The sequence below is a fragment of the Alexandromys fortis genome, unplaced genomic scaffold (assembly GCF_014885135.2).
Source record: "Alexandromys fortis isolate MF-2015 unplaced genomic scaffold, M_Fortis_MF-2015_v1.1 scaffold_242, whole genome shotgun sequence".
Classification (NCBI taxonomy): Eukaryota; Metazoa; Chordata; class Mammalia; order Rodentia; family Cricetidae; genus Alexandromys; species Alexandromys fortis.
In genome coordinates, this window is record NW_026068123.1 from 892,828 (window position 1) to 908,675 (window position 15,848).

General features: G+C 48.3%; 2 protein-coding genes across 3 annotated transcripts in view; both read left to right on the forward strand.

The window, feature by feature from the left end:
- Ap1m2 (adaptor related protein complex 1 subunit mu 2) overlaps positions 1 to 11,671 on the forward strand; it is a 16,033-nt gene extending 4,362 nt beyond the window's left edge. Inside the window, exons 4-12 of one of the 2 annotated variants that reach the window (XM_050125552.1) lie at positions 1,636 to 1,766; positions 1,855 to 2,002; positions 2,088 to 2,214; positions 5,085 to 5,233; positions 5,328 to 5,399; positions 7,466 to 7,624; positions 9,568 to 9,693; positions 10,699 to 10,774; positions 11,317 to 11,671. In XM_050125552.1, coding sequence (XP_049981509.1) covers positions 1,636 to 1,766; positions 1,855 to 2,002; positions 2,088 to 2,214; positions 5,085 to 5,233; positions 5,328 to 5,399; positions 7,466 to 7,624; positions 9,568 to 9,693; positions 10,699 to 10,774; positions 11,317 to 11,339 — 1,011 coding nt within the window. In that variant the 3' untranslated portion in view covers positions 11,340 to 11,671. The remainder of the gene's footprint in view (positions 1 to 1,635; positions 1,767 to 1,854; positions 2,003 to 2,087; positions 2,215 to 5,084; positions 5,234 to 5,327; positions 5,400 to 7,465; positions 7,625 to 9,567; positions 9,694 to 10,698; positions 10,775 to 11,316) is intronic. The other variant, XM_050125553.1, reaches the window with a different exon arrangement.
- An 846-nt stretch (positions 11,672 to 12,517) lies between these two features.
- Cdkn2d (cyclin dependent kinase inhibitor 2D) lies at positions 12,518 to 15,770 on the forward strand. The gene is made up of 3 exons (XM_050125555.1): positions 12,518 to 13,179; positions 13,445 to 13,600; positions 14,899 to 15,770. Exons 2-3 carry the CDS (start codon positions 13,460 to 13,462, stop codon positions 15,256 to 15,258), a joined length of 501 nt encoding a protein of 166 aa, XP_049981512.1. The 5' UTR covers positions 12,518 to 13,179; positions 13,445 to 13,459; the 3' UTR covers positions 15,259 to 15,770.
- The last annotated feature ends 78 nt before the right edge of the window (positions 15,771 to 15,848 follow it).

Consider the following 15,848-nt stretch of genomic DNA (forward strand, 5'->3'; position numbering starts at 1 on the left):
TTAATCCCAGTACTTGGGAGGCAGAGGCTGGTGAATCTCTATGAGTTAGAGACTAGCCTGGTCTACAGAGCAAGTTCCAGGACAACCAGGACTATGAAGAGAAACCACACACACACATACAAAAAGGAAGGAAGGAAGGAAGGAAAGAAAGAAAGAAAGAAAGAAAGAAAGAAAGAAAGAAAGAAAGAAAGAAAAGAAAAGAAAAGGAAGAAGAAAAAGAAAAAAAGATGTCTCCCCACCCTAGCAACCATTAATGGCCTATAGATCCCCAGAAGTGGTGGTGTCTCCTACATCCCTCTCCATAATAGGATGCTGACTGCTCAATTTAGTTCAAGTAGTCATGTCTGTGTATTTATTTTTGAGACAGGCTCTCTTGCAGCCCAACTGACCTTGAACTTCCAGGCACAGGTGTACCTAGTTTTTTATTGGAATGTATTACATGTATTCAGTTAATTCTTTGTGTGTGTGTGTCTGTGCGCTGGCAAGTGTGTGTGCACATGTGTGTGAGGTATGGGTGTGGAGATCAGGAGACAGCTAGCCTTCGGCATATGGGTCCCAGGGTCATCAGGTTTGGTAACGAGTGACTGCTTGCTAAGCCATCTGTCTCGTCTGTTTTGCTTTGATGTTGGTTTTTCATCTGCTGGAGAATTACATCCATTTACTTCGTTTTATTCTCTTCCGTTGCATCACATCACTGGCCCTATACACCTGACAGATACACAGATTTGTGGTGCGGAACATGGATCTATAAGATATACACTTTATTTAAGATTTATTTACTTTTAATTTTATGTATATGGGTATTTTGCTTGCTCGTATGTCTATATGCTTCAGGGATGCAGTGCCCACAGAGGCCTGGATGGAATGTTGGCTCTTCTGGGACTGGAGTTACAGACCGTTGTGAGCTACTGTCTTGGTGCTGGGCACTGAACCTGGACACAGTGCTTTTAACCCCTGAATGTCTCTCCAGCCCCAACTTTTTTGTTTGTTAAGACAGGGTCTCTCTATTTAATCCTGGAACTTACTATATAGCCCAGGTTGGCCTTGAACTCAAAAAGACCCCTTGTCTCTGCCTCCTGAGTTCTGGGATTAAAGACATGAACCACCATACGTGGCCTCCACATTTTTTTTCTTAGGGAGAACAAGATGGATCAGACCTCTCATTCTAGAGCTTTGAAGGCTACAGCAAGAGGATGGAAAGTTCATGCCCAGCCTAGGTTCCATAGCCAGACCCTGTCTCCGAGCAACAGTCTGGAGTGCTGGGGTGTAGCTCCTTTGTAGAGACCCTGCATAGAATCCCCAGGGAGGGGCTGGGGTGTTGCTCATTTCTAGAGTCCTGACCTAAAGCAAGGTGCTGGTTTCTTCCAACCCCTGTACCATCCCCACACCCAGAAAACCCATTTCAACCCCTCTAGCTGTCAGTCTAGATTCTTCGAGGTGTAGGTTTCCGCTGCTGTTTCCTTCCCACGCTGACATGTTGGATATGATTGACCCCATCACCCGTGGCTATCACTTTTCCTCATTAAATTGCTCCATGGGAGAGAGCCTGTCTCTGTTTGCAGCCCAGGCACAGAGTAAGTAGGTGGTCCATACTACCTTACTGGCTGAGTGTGCCCCCTGGGACCCCACACCCAGGTCTTCTGTGAGTATTTTAAGGAGCTGGAGGAGGAGAGCATCCGTGATAACTTTGTCATTGTGTACGAGCTGCTGGACGAGCTCATGGACTTCGGATTTCCGCAAACCACAGACAGCAAGATCCTGCAGGAGTGAGTACGAGAAGGTGCCTGTGACCGGGAGGCTTCTCCCTCTGAGGGGTCCCTGGTTATCTGAGACCCTCACTGCTCTTCCCCATAGGTACATCACACAACAGGGCAACAAGCTGGAGACAGGCAAGTCTCGAGTACCATCCACAGTCACCAATGCCGTGTCGTGGCGTTCCGAGGGGATCAAGTACAAGAAGAATGAGGTCTTCATTGACGTCATAGAGTCTGTTAACCTTCTGGTGAGCTTCTGTGCCTCATGTCCTGGGGGCAGGAGGGGGGACTCTGTACTTGTTGACACCCCATATTGGGATACCCCCTTTGCAGGTCAATGCTAATGGCAGTGTCTTGCTCAGCGAGATTGTGGGCACCATCAAGCTGAAGGTGTTTTTGTCTGGGATGCCAGAGCTGCGGCTGGGCCTCAATGACCGAGTGCTCTTTGAGCTTACTGGCCGTAAGATTGGGGGGAACCCCTTCCCGGGGAGGGGCTACCCCTAGACAGAGGCCAGTTCTGAGATAAGTGTTCACATGCTCTCTCATAATGGAGCCTTGCGTCTCAGCAGCAAAGTTCACCTAGCAAATGCTTTCGTTGTTAATGGGAGCTGCCTGCTGACCAAGCCCATTTCTGGCCTTGACATTCTAGTGGGAGCAGACAGGTTAATATTATTTAAACATCTCACAGACAGACAGAGTAATCCATGTTGTAATGTCAGCACTCTGGAGGCTGAGGCAGGAAGGTGAGGAGTTCAGTGTCATCTGGTTAGGGTAGCAGATGGGTTATAAGAAATGGGCAGAGATAAATGGTTGCCACACTAAGAATGCTAAGGGGGCTTAATCAACAAGTTCCAGGCCAAAAGAGAAATGCTGTCTCAGGAAAAAAAAAAAAAAATAAGGTGGATGTCACCTGAGGAAAGACACCTGGTATTGTCCTCCGGTGTCCATGTATACATGTACACACGCATACAAATATACACACGCATACAAATATACACACGCATACACACTGTAAAATAAAGCCAAAGAAACAAAAGCCAAGTCAAGCCAAGCATAGTGTTACACAAGAGTAATCCCAGAATTTGGGAGGTAGAAGCAGGAATCAAGGTAATTCTCAACTACTTAGTGAATGTGAAGCTGTTCTGGGCTACATAAAACCCTGTCTCAGAAGATCATACCAAGCACACCTTTCATACTAGCACTCAGGAGGCAGAGGCAGGCTGATCTCCATGAGTTCAAGGCCAGCCTGGTCTACAGAGTGAGTTCTAGATCAACCAGGGCTCCACAGACAAATCCTATCTTGAGGAAAACCCAAACCAACCAAACAAACAAACAAAAACCAGGCATTGGAGACTGGAGAAATGGCTCAGCTGTCAAAAACACTGGTCTCCTTTCCAGGAGACCCAGCACCCACATAGTAGCTCACAACTGTAACTCTAAGATCTGACACCCTCACACAGCCATACATGCAGGCAAAATGCCAATGCACATAAAATATAAACAAACAAATAAATAAGAAAGCAGGCATAGAAGCCAGGCAGTGGTGGCAAACACCTTTAATCCCAGCATGTAGGAGGCGGAGCAGGTGGATCTTTGTAAATTCCAGGTCAGCCTGGTCTACATAACAAGATCCAGAACAGCCACGATTACATGGTGAAACCCTGTCCCTAAAACAAATCAAATACAAAGGGTATGCGTGGTGGTGGTGTTTATCTGCTCTGACACTGGAGGAGATCCCCAGAGTGCTCTGGCCAGCCCTGCTTGCTAGTTTGTGAGTTCCAGGTTGAATGAGACACTTTGTGTCAAAAGATAAGACAGTGGGCTAGAGAGAAGGCTGAACAGGGAAATCGCTTGGCCACAAACACAGTGACCTGAATGAAACCCACACAGAAAAACCCAGAAGTGCTGGTGTACATCTGAAATCTCAGCATTCCTTTTAAAGATCTTTTATTTATTTATTTATTCATAAATTCATTAATTTATTGTTTTTTTCAAGACAGGGTTTTTTTCCTTTCCTTTTTTTTTTTTTTTTATTGAGTGGAGCCAGTCCTGGAACTAGCTCTGTAGACCAGGCTGGCCTTGAACTCACAGAGATCCACCTGCCTCTGCCTTCCGAGTGCTGGGATTAAAGGTGTGTATTACCATTGCCCAACTCCTTTTAAATATTTTGTTTACATGTTTATTTGTTCATTTATTATGTATATGGGTATTTTTTTCTGTATGTGTATCATGTCTATGTAGTACCCACAGAGGCCAGAAGAGGGTGTCAGATCCCCTGGTACCTGAGGAATTACATACATGTCAGCCCCATTAAGGTGCTGGGAATTGAACCTAGATACTCTTCAAGAGCAGCAGTGCTCTTTTCCCCTGAGCCATCTTTCCAGCCCCATTTAAGCACTAATGTATGCAGTGGAGGTTGAGACAGGAGGATCTTCCAGAAGCTCACAGGCCAGCTAGATTGAACCTGGAGCCTTGACAGGGTGGGAAGGAAGAGGCGTGGCAGCCACACACCTATGCTCACACATCCACAGCAATCTGTTAAACATGAAAAGGGCCGGGGCTCAGTAACCAGGACCCACATGGTGGAATGAGAGCGATGACTTCTTCAAGCTGTCTTCTGACCTCCATTTGCACTGGGGCACGCATGCCCCACCTCCCAAATAAATAAGTAAATGTAATAATAATTTAGGGAAGAACTTCTGGTTTCCACATGTACACATGAATTCATATAATACATACATACACACAGTATACTCACAGTACAAAGGGAAAATTAGAGCCTGGAGATGCTCCCAGTGTCTGAGGACATTTCTCGCTCCTGCAGAGGATCTGAGCACCTACTTCAGGTGGTTTACAACCATTTATAACCCCAGCTCCAGGAGCTCTGACACCATGTTTGACCTCTGTGAGCACCGAACACGCTTACACATGCAATCACTCAGACACAAACCTCCATCTAATTAAAAGTACTAAAATTTGTGCTGGGCATGGTGGCTCATGTGTTTAATCCTACACCTGGGATGAAGGCGGATCTCTAATTTGGAGGTCAGCCTGGTCTACATATGGAATTTTAGGACCACCAAGGCTATGTTAGACCCTGTCTCAACAACACAAAAAAGAAAAATCCTGATAAAATTTTTAGAAGAATAAAATGAAAATAGAAGGTTGGGGTGGGAGCCAGATGCTGTGCTTCTGTTTCAGGTCCCACCACTACCACTCAGCCCAGGCCCTGGGCCTCCTCTACAGACTGGAGAAGGTAGCACCCAGTAGGAAAGGTGGGGTGGAGCACACTCCTCAGCCCCAGGGTCACTCTGCTTTCTCCACTCCGAGTTTCAGGGAGCAAAAATAAGTCTGTGGAGCTGGAAGATGTGAAATTCCACCAGTGTGTGAGGCTTTCACGCTTTGACAATGACCGAACCATCTCCTTCATCCCCCCGGATGGGGACTTTGAACTCATGTCTTATCGCCTAAGCACCCAGGTGAGATGGGGCCCAGGCCGACACAAAGGACGTGGTGGGCAGTGGATCGAGGGCAGGCGTCAGGATCGCTGAGCACTGCCTCCTCCGCCTGCAGGTCAAACCCCTGATCTGGATCGAGTCAGTCATTGAGAAATTCTCCCACAGCCGAGTGGAGATCATGGTCAAGGTGAGCTCTGGGAGGAGTCTTTCTCCGCACAGGCACCATGTTTTTAACTCTTTTTTCCTTAACTTTGTGTGTGTTTTGCCTGCATGTATGTCTGCCATGCAAGACTTGCCTACCTTGTGCCCACAGAGACTACTAGATGAGGGCACTGGATCCCCTGGAACTGGAGTTATGTATGGATGGTTGTGAGCCTCCATGTGGGTTCTGAGACTCAAAGTGGAGTCCTCTGGAAGAGCAGCTAATGTTCTTAGCCCCTGAGCCATCTGTTCAGATCTTTGCAAGATTTCACTGTGTAACCCTGGATGAATTCCCTGTGTAGACAAGAATGGCCTCAAACTCAGAGATCCACCTGCATCTGCTTCCTGAGTACTGAGATTAAAGGCGTGCGCCACCATGCCTGGCTACTTTTTTCTTTCTTGAGACAAGATTTTTTTTAAAAAAATATTTATTTATTATATATACAATATTCTGTCTATGTGTATACCTGCAGGCCAGAAGAGGGCACCAGACCTCATTACAGATGGTTGTGAGCCACCATGTGGTTGCTGGGAATTGAACTCAGGACCTTTGGAAGAGCAGCCAGTGCTCTTAACCTCTGAGCCATCTCTCCAGCCCTTGAGACAAGTTTTCTTTGTGTAGCTTTAGAACCTGTCCTGGAACTCACTGTGTAGAACAGATTAGCCTCGGACTCACAGAGATCTGCTTGCATCTGCCTTCCAAGTGCTAAAATTAAAGGCATATTAAAGGCATGTGCCACCACTGCCCAGGTAGTCAGTCTTTCTTTCTCTCTTTCTTTCTCTCTCTCTTTCTTTCTTTTCTTTTCTTTTCTCTTTTCTTCTCTTCTCTTCTCTTCTCTTTTCTTTTCTTTTCTTTTCTTTTCTTTTCTTTTCTTTCTTTTTTTGAGACAAGTTCTTTCTATGTAGCCCTGGGTTGTCCTGCAACTTGCCAAGTAGACCAAGTTGGTCTGAACAGAAGCCAACTCACAGAGATCCGCTTGCCTTTGCCTCCTGAGTACTGGGATTACAGACGTGCGCTGTTGCTGCCACCACCCAGTTTATGACATTTTCATAATTTATATGATGTGATAGTTTGAATGTAATTGGCCCCATAAACTCACAGGAAGTGGCTTTGTTGGAGTAGGTGTGGCCTTGTGTCACTGTGGAGGCGGGCTTTGAGCTCACACATGCTCAGTCCATGCCCAGTGTCAGATCACTTCTGGTCGCCTACACATCAAGATGTAGGGCTCTTAGTGTTTTCTTTTTTGTTGTTGTTGTTTTTTTTTGTTTTGTTTTTTTTAGGTTTCTTCCTTGTTTTTTGTTTTTCTTTCTTATTTTTTTTAAAGATTTATTTAGTTATTATGTATACAACATTCCATGTATGCCCGCATGCCAGAGGAGGGCGCCAGATCTCCTTATAGATGGTTGTGAGCCACTATGTAGTTGCTGGGAATTGAACTCAGGACCTTTGGAAGAGCAGCCAGTGTGCTCTTAACCACTGAGACATCTCTCCAGCCCCTCTTTTCTTTTTTTTTTTTATTTATATTTATTGAGCTCTACATTTTTCTCTGCTCCCCTCCCTGCCTCTCCCCTCCCCTCTTGAGTCCTCCCCCCAAGGTCCCCATGCTCCCAATTTACTCAGGAGATCTTGTCTTTTTCTACTTTCTACTTCCCATGTAGATTAGATCTATGTAAGTCTCTCTTAGTGTCCGCATTGTTGTCTAAGTTTTCTGGGATTGCGGTTTGTAGGCTGGCTTTCTTTGCTTTATGTTTAAAACCACCTATGAGTGAGTACATGTGATAATTGTCTTTCTGTGTCTGTGTTACCTCACTCAAAATAATGTTTTCTAGCTCCATCCATTTTCCTGCAAAATTCAAGCTGTCATTATTTTTTTCTGACCCTGAACACTGTCTCTATAGTCCAGGCTGGACTTGAACTCTGTCTCTATAGTCCAGGCTTGCCTTGAACTTGACATCCTCCTGCTTCAGCCTCCAGAGTAGTTGGGATCACAAGCATCCAACACTAATCTTGCTCAGGTTGAGTTCTTTTTGCCTCCTTCTCTCTCCTGACAGGCTAAGGGACAATTTAAGAAGCAGTCAGTGGCCAATGGCGTGGAAATATCTGTGCCCGTACCCAGCGATGCAGATTCCCCACGCTTCAAGACTAGTGTGGGCAGTGCCAAGTATGTGCCCGAGAAGAATGTGGTCATTTGGAGTATCAAGTCCTTCCCTGTGAGTATAGGAAAGGTGGGACCCAGGGTGAGAGGGGCTTTAGTGGTGGTGGGGCTGCCTGCACCACATGAGGACCTCATCAGTATGCACATGGCTATCATGGAGGCTGAAGAAGGGGGTACACATGTGACTGTGTCTGCCTTCCTTCCAGCTGGGAGGTGGAGGCAGGAGGATAAAAAAACACATAACTACTTCAAGTCTAGCCTAGGCTACATGAGATTCTGTTTGAAAACCCAAACCAAACCAAGGTGGAGAAACTGAACCTTCCTGAAATAGCATCTCCCTTCCCCATAAGTCCTTAGGGATATGGCTTTGGTTCCTGGTGTTTCCTTCATAGACTCAGCTCATCTGTGAAATGGGATGGATGACAGTTGACCCACATTCTTTTTGATGATATTGTTGTTTTTGTTTTTTAGACAGGGTCTCACTGTGTATCCATGGCAGGCCTAGACTCACTATGTAGACCAGGCTGGCCTTGAACTCACAGAGGTCTGCTTGCCTCTGCCTCCCAAGTGTGTGTTATAATGTCCAATTGTGACCACATTCTCCACATTCTGAGCACTAGTGGCTTTATTCTGTGGTAATTTCGTGTGTGTGTGTGTGCGTGCATGCACCATGGGGTGCAGGTGGAAACCAGAGGATAACTTATAGGAGTTGGTTCTCTCCTCCCCAATGGATCAAACTCAGGGTGGCAGGCTTGGCCGGAAGTGTCTTGCTTCATAATCTTGACAGTCCTTTATTTTTTTTATTACTGACTTTTTAATTTTTGTTTGTTTGTTCATTTTTTGTTTTTTAAGACAGGGTTTCGCTGTGTAGCCCTGGCTGCCTTGGAACTCACTGTGTAGACCAGGCTGGCCTCGAACCACAGAAAGCCGCCTGCCTCTGCCTCCAAAGTTCTGGAATTAAAAGCATGCGCCACCACTGCCCAGCTGACTTTAAATCTTTTCATATGTGTAAGTGTTTTCCCTGTATATAGAATGTGCATCATGTGTGCACCTTGTGCTCATGAAAGTCAGAGAAGACACTGGGTCCCCGGCACTGAAACTGAGCTGGTTGTGAACTGCCTTGTGGCTTCTGAGAACCAAACGTGGGTTGTCTGGGAGAGCAGCAAGTGCTCTTCCCCACTGAGTCATCTCCAGTCACATCTTTACTCTTTTGAGACAAGGTCTCGTGTGACCTCCCTCTCTCTCCTACGTGCCAGGAGCACAGGTACCACCACACCTGGTTTATGTGGTGCTGGGTATGGAACCCAGAGCAGCACTACCAACTAAGCTGTAGCTGCACCTCAGGGTTGGTGATTCATGCATGCATGCCTACGTGAGAGTGAGACATGGGGGCTGAACACCCTATTGTTCTACCACTGTTCTTTTTGTTTGTTTGTTTTGTTTTTCGAGACAGGGTTTCTCTGTGGCTTTGGAGCCTGTCCTGGAACTAGCTCTGTAGACCAGGCTGGTCTCAAACTCACAGAGATCTGCCTGCTTCTACCTCTGTTCTGCACGCCCTTAGTTTCTTTTTTGTTTTTTGAGACAGGATTTCTCGGTGTAGCTTTGGACCTTGACCTGGAACTTGCTCTGTAGATCAGGCTGGCTTCAAACTCACAGAGATCTGCCTGCCTCTGCCTCCTGAGGACCGTTGGTTTCTTGACACAAGGTCTCACTCTGTACCCCAGAGTGGTCTTGAACTTGTATTCTTTGATTCTCTTGCTTTAGTTTCCAATGTAACTGGAACTATGGACCTTTGCCATTGAACCCAGCCATTGTTAAATTTGACCTGTTTTCTCCAGTTGAGGGACAGGAGTTAGACTTTTCCTATGGGTCTCAGTGAGCTCTCTTAACTCTGTATAATCTGTATAATGGATGATCCTCTGTGGAGGCTGCTGTGAAGGTTGTCTGAGAGACAGAGGCGGATCACCCACAGAGTCTGATGCCTCTGTGTGTCCACAGGGTGGCAAAGAGTACTTGATGCGTGCCCACTTTGGACTCCCCAGCGTGGAAACTGAGGAGGTGGAGGGCCGGCCACCTATTGGGGTCAAGTTTGAGATCCCATACTTTACCGTTTCTGGCATCCAGGTGAGGCTCCAATCACCTCTCATCTCACATCTTACTTATTCATTTGAGCTTTTATTTATTTTATGTGTATCAGCGTTTTGCCTGCTTATGTCTGTGAACCACGTGCGTACAGTCCCTGTGGAGGTCAGAAGGTGTCAGATCCTCTGGAACTGGAGTTACAGAGTGTTTTATTCTAACCTGGGTCCTCTGGAAGAACAGCCAGAGTACTCTTAACCACTGAGACATCTCTCCAGCCCCCGTTTTTGTTTTTCTGAGACAGGATCTCACTGTAGCCAGGCTGACCTGTAACTCACTTTGTAGGCCAACTGGCACTGAACTCAAGCAGAGACCCGCCTGCCTCTGTTTCCAGAGTGCTCAGATTGGGGGCATGCGCCCCCACAGCAGGTGTTATTATTTTGTTTGGAACCCAAGCTAGCCAAGGACTCACTCTGAGTCCAGGCTGGTCTCAAACTCACCACACAACCCAGGTTGGCCTTGAGTTTAGAATACCCTTCTGTCTAGATTCCCAAGCTCTAGGGTGAGAGCCCTAGGGTGTGTCTCCATGTCAGGCCCCCCCTTTGTCTTCTGCTCTGAGTGTTGCCTCCTCTGTTCTCAGGCTGGGGCTCTCCCCTCTCTGCCTCCCCTTGCTCAGTCACTATTCACCTGCCCCCCCCCCGGCCCACAGAGTATTCTCTTGTCCTGTCCCCAGCTCTGTCCTGTATTTTCCCTCTGTACTTCCTTTTCCCTACTGGCCTGGATCACTCCCTCTTTGCGCTTGTCATGCCCAGCTCGTGTCATTTTGTACCCTAAAGTATGTCCTGTGTGTTCTGACACAGGCCATCACTTTTCCTTCCACCGCTAGTCACCCTCCCCAATAACCCCCCATACCAGGACTGAACCCAGGGACTGGCTAGACAGGGACTCTCCCACGACTCAGACCCCAGCTCCTCACCAGTGACTCTGGAAGGAAGCTCTACTGCTGAGCTACATCCCTAGTTCTTGGCCACTCCTTTTTTTGTTTTCCAGGTCCGTTACATGAAGATCATCGAGAAAAGTGGGTACCAGGCCCTGCCCTGGGTTCGCTACATCACCCAGAGTGGGGGTAAGAGCCTGGCTCTCTGGGACAATGAGCTATACAAGGAGATGAAGGGCATGGGAACTGATGACTTTGATGATATTTGGGACAGTTCCAAAACAGCATGTTTTGCCCCAAACCCTTCCCTTACCATGCATGCTTCCTTGCGCTTCAGCTTACACATCTTTAAAATGGGGTGGAGAGCTGGCTTCATGGTGACCATAAGGTCTGAACAAGATGGTGACACTTAGCACTTATGCTGCCTGCATATGGTCCTGGCGATCAGAGGAAGGCGCCTGTGTGGAACTCATCCTGATCTAAGCAAAGTTTTTTTTTTAATTTATTTTTTTTATGGCAATAGGATGGAAATCAGGGCTTTACATGCAATAGTTAGGAACTCTACCATCCAGCCACCCATGTCCCAAACCTGTAAGCCTTAATTAAGCATTGTGAAATATTTCCAGGGGTAATTTTGTGCGTTGGGACCCAGGATAGATTTTGTGGGTGTTGGAGGACTCTATTTCCCCTTTCTCAGTTCTAAGATGGTCCCTGCTCATCTTTTTCTGCAGATTATCAGCTTCGTACCAGCTAAAAAGGAGAAGTGGGGATTTGAACATGAGGCTTCTCTCTCCCCAGATCTGAACTGCAGACTATAGAGAGATGGTGTGTGTGTGTGTGTGTGTGTGTTCATGCTGGGTTAGGCACTGACAACACATTCTGGCAGCCAGCACCTGGTACCTCTCACTCAGCTGTCTAGACTGGAGCTCTCCCTGATTTTACATGTAGAGGGCCGAACAGCCCCTCCCCCTCCACGAGTGCCTTCTTGCAATGACCTGCCTTGGGCAGCTCTGGGCTGCTGATCCGAGGCCCTGCTGGCCCTCCATCTGAGCTTTAGGTGTCATTGAAATAAATCTAAAAGCTGTGGATGTGCTTCTTGGCTATGGACTGGGACTGACCATAAGTCGCCAATCTTGCACCCTGATTCCTCTGCACCCTCCCCTTTGTTCCCTATCTCTCTCTGGTCCCCTCTGTAGCCACCAGAGGTCACTCTAAAATCCCGCAGTCCATAACTGCCCCACTTAACCCTGGTGCCCTTCCCATCTTGTTAAAAGTGGAAGGTGTCTGTTTTGCACACCACTCTGCAGCCACCTGCCCACCTGCCCACCCACCCATTCTCCCTTTCCATCTCATCACACACTTTGAACCTCAGGGCGTTTGCTCATGCATATTTTTCTTTTGATTTTTTTGGGGGGGGGGTGTTTCAAGACAAGGTTTCTCTGTGTAACAGTCTATGCTGTCCTGGAACTCGGTTTGTAGGTTTGTAGACCAGACTGGCCTTGACTCACCGGGCGCCTGGCTCGTTTTTTTTTTTTTTTTTTGAAGACAGGGTCTGACTGTCTTTCATTACTCCTCTTTCCTCTTGCCTCTGCCTGGTGTAGATGCTGGGAACCAAACTTGGGTCCTCTGGAAGAACAGGATGTCTTTCAATGGATAAGACTTGTCTTCTGTCTTGCTTTCCTGGATTTTTTTTCTTTTTGGTTTTTTGAGACAGGATTTCTCTGTGTAGTTTTGGAGCCTGTCTTGGAACTCACTTGGTAGACCAGCCTGGCCTCGAACTCAGAGATCCGCCTGCCTCTGCCTCCCAATGCTGGGATTAAAGGCCCCCCACTGCCTGGCTCCAGCTCCAAGACACTTTCTAAAAAAAAAAAAAAAAAAAAAAAAAAGCCCCCTCCTCCTTTAATCCCAGCACTGATGGTAGAGGCAGGTGGATATCTGTGAGTTGTTCCAGGCCAGACAGGGCCATAGTGAGACTCTGTCTCATAAATTTAAAGCAAACAAAAAAAAATATATGAAGGCGCGCACCTGACCGCCAGGAGGCCGTTCCTCTTGCACAGCAGTAAAATGAATGAACTAAGTTCCCGACTCATAGTAAGAGCGCATTAGGACTTCCGGGGTATATAAATAAATAGAATATTGCAGTTCTGAGAGCTTCCAGTCCTGCCTCCATTCCTCCCGGAGGCGCTAAAGACCCAGGATCAGCCCGCGCTAGCCAGTCTCCAACTTCTTTCCTGGGGTCAGTTAAAGCGTCCCTCTCTTTCCCGCCCGCCGGGTTTGAAAAACCAAACACCCTGCGGTGGCGGGCAGCCCCACCGGTTGCCGCCCGCTGACCAATCACGAGGCGCACCACCTCTATGGGCGAGACAAACCTTCCCGGCAACGCACTCTGATTGGCTGGGTCCCCCGGTGGGCGGGGCTTATGGAGGTCGGGCGCTGGGCAAACCGGCTCCCGCTACTGTGTTGCGAGTTCGTAAGAAAACAAGGGCGCTCTAGGCGGGGCGTGTGACGCGGTCCTCCGCCTGCTGACGGCTGACTACAGCGGCCGGTGAGAGCGGCTCGGAGCAGACCACGCCCGCCCAGGCCAAGGAGGGAGGGTGAGTATGGGGAGACCCGGCCCAAGGGGCGGGCGCCCTAGGGCTGGGCGGGGTTCCTCACCTCCTCTCACGGTGACAGGGGGAGGAGCCGGGTGCGAGAACCGGGTCGTACGGGACCGAAGGGTCTGAGGCCGGGGAGTCATCGTAGAGTAGGCCCCAGTGGCTCTGCAGCTCCTGGGAAGGGAAGCCCTAGTGTTCTGATCCAGCGCTTGCTGGTTCCTCAGCCTTGACCTGGACTGGGCTTGGGACTGGGTGGGTTTCACAGACCACCCGTGTCACGATGCTTCTGGAAGAAGTCCGCGTCGGCGACCGGCTGAGTGGTGCAGCGGCCCGTGGCGACGTGCAAGAGGTGCGCCGCCTCCTGCACCGGGAGCTGGTGCATCCCGACGCTCTGAACCGCTTCGGCAAGACGGCCTTGCAGGTGAGGCCTGGCTGACAGCCCGCTCCCACACCGCATCCTTCCTAGTCTCCTGACCGGGGTTGGAGATCCCCTGAGCACCATTCCTTGTTTGCACCAATGTTGGGTGGGGTGGTGCGGGCGGGGTGGGGGAGGGGATGACTTTTCAGCTCTAAAGAATTCCTAGTCATCAAGCCTAGAAGATTCAGTTTCGCTGCAGACCTTTATTCCGCGGGTGGGTTGGGGTTCAGCTTCTTTTCATGCCAGTCCTTGGGGACAGCTCATTTCTTGGGACTTCTAAAAAGACATTCGATCTCAGAAAAGTAGGAGATAGCCATTTTTTGTAGGAGTCCTTTTTAAGGGTCTCTGGTTATTTGGGGGTGAGGAGACGTCTTCATTTCTGAAGGTGGTGTGGATTTTTTTTTTCAATCTTCTGAGTGTCCCAGTTACAAAAATTCCCTATTGCTTGAAGACCCCATAATGTGGGGTGGCATTTATGGGGGGGTTCCACTTCTACATGGATGCTCATACATTCTGAAGATCATGCCGATGTCTAAAGTCCCTGGACAAAGGGGACCCAAATTCCCTAGAGCATCTTTTTTTGGCAAAAATTCTCAATAGTTCTCAGAAGATGGGTGGAGTTGCATTACCTGAGGGATTTAGCAGTTCTAGGATCTCCCATAGCCCTGTTCCTGAGAGAGGCTCCTGGTTCCTTGAGAGTTTTCTTTTTGTTGTTGTTTGTTTTGCTTTTTTTGTGACAGTGTTCCTAAGATAGCTTAGGAACCTGTCCTAGAATTTGCTCTGTAGACCAGACTGGCCTCGAACTCACAGAACTCACAGAGATCCACCTTCATCTGCCTTCCAAGTGCTGGGATTAAAGGCGTGTGCCACCACCGCCCAGCTACTTCAGAGTTTTTATCTTCACTTCCTTTCCCCATTCCCCTTCCTTTCTATTCTCTTTGTTTTGTTTCTTCTTTATTACTTTTTTTTATTATTATTATTTCTGAGAGGTCTCACTCTGTATATCAGGCTGGCCTTAAATTTGAGGCTATCCTCCTATTTGGGCCTTCCAAGTGCAGGGATTACAGGAGTGGTCCCAATGCCTGGCCCCTTAAAGTTTCATGAGAGTCACTTTTGTAGTTAGGGTCTTTTCTATCTTCAGTGAGCCTTGGGTGTGCGTGACCTGGGTCCTAAACAGCTCCCTGGATGGGGGGAGGGCTGTCTTTCCTGGGGTGTCCCTGTTCACTGAAGGACCCCTCACTGGCACTCTGGATTTGTTTTCCAGTGGGAACCTCCTAACTTTCTGCTCCCTACCCCCATAGGTCATGATGTTTGGAAGTCCAGCAGTTGCTCTGGAACTCCTGAAGCAAGGCGCTAGCCCCAATGTCCAGGATGCCTCTGGTACCAGTCCAGTGCACGATGCAGCTCGCACCGGGTTCCTGGACACCTTGAAGGTCCTGGTGGAGCATGGTGCTGATGTCAATGCCCTGGACGGCACTGGTTCGCTCCCCATCCATCTGGCGATACGAGAGGGCCACGCCTCCGTGGTCAGCTTCCTAGCTCCCGAATCTGATCTCCATCACAGGGACGCTTCGGGTCTCACCCCCCTGGAGTTGGCCCGGCAGAGAGGGGCTCAGAACCTCATGGACATCCTGCAGAGGCACATGGTGATCCCAGTGTGACCCGGGGCCACTGTCTCCAGCCAGGGAGCCTCTCAGAGTTAAGAGTCAACAAAAGGAGGAAAGAAACTTTCGCTCCTCACTCCTTCCATTGAAGAAAGGAGTGGGAGGAGCTGTCTGTGGTTTATTGGTGTTGGTTTCTTGAGTGAGTGTGTTTGGGGGACGTTTCTCTTTGTTTTTCTCATTCCATTTGGTGTGTTTGACAGAGAAGGGGCTCCTACCGGCAACAGCCACCTAAACGGTTCAGTTTTCCCTGTACCTGGCTGCGGAGACCTCAGGGCAGAGGTTTAAAGCCCTTGCCTCAGAGTGAGGTCATCACCTCCTGAACTCCTGGAAGCTGGTGACCTTGGCAGGCTGTGCACAGAGACCTGAAGTGTGAGCCACCTACTTTGGGCTTGGGAGGGGGGAGGGGAAAACATTTGGAATCAGTTAAAAGAATAGTGAGTGTTAATCTTTTTCTTGGAAGTTTGTTTTCCAGTCTGTTGTACAGAGTTTGAAATATATATATTTATTGCTTTATGGAAAGAAACTGTTTTGTGTGATCATTTAATGTTTTGGCTCATTACTTTAAGACTTAGGCATGATGACGGTGA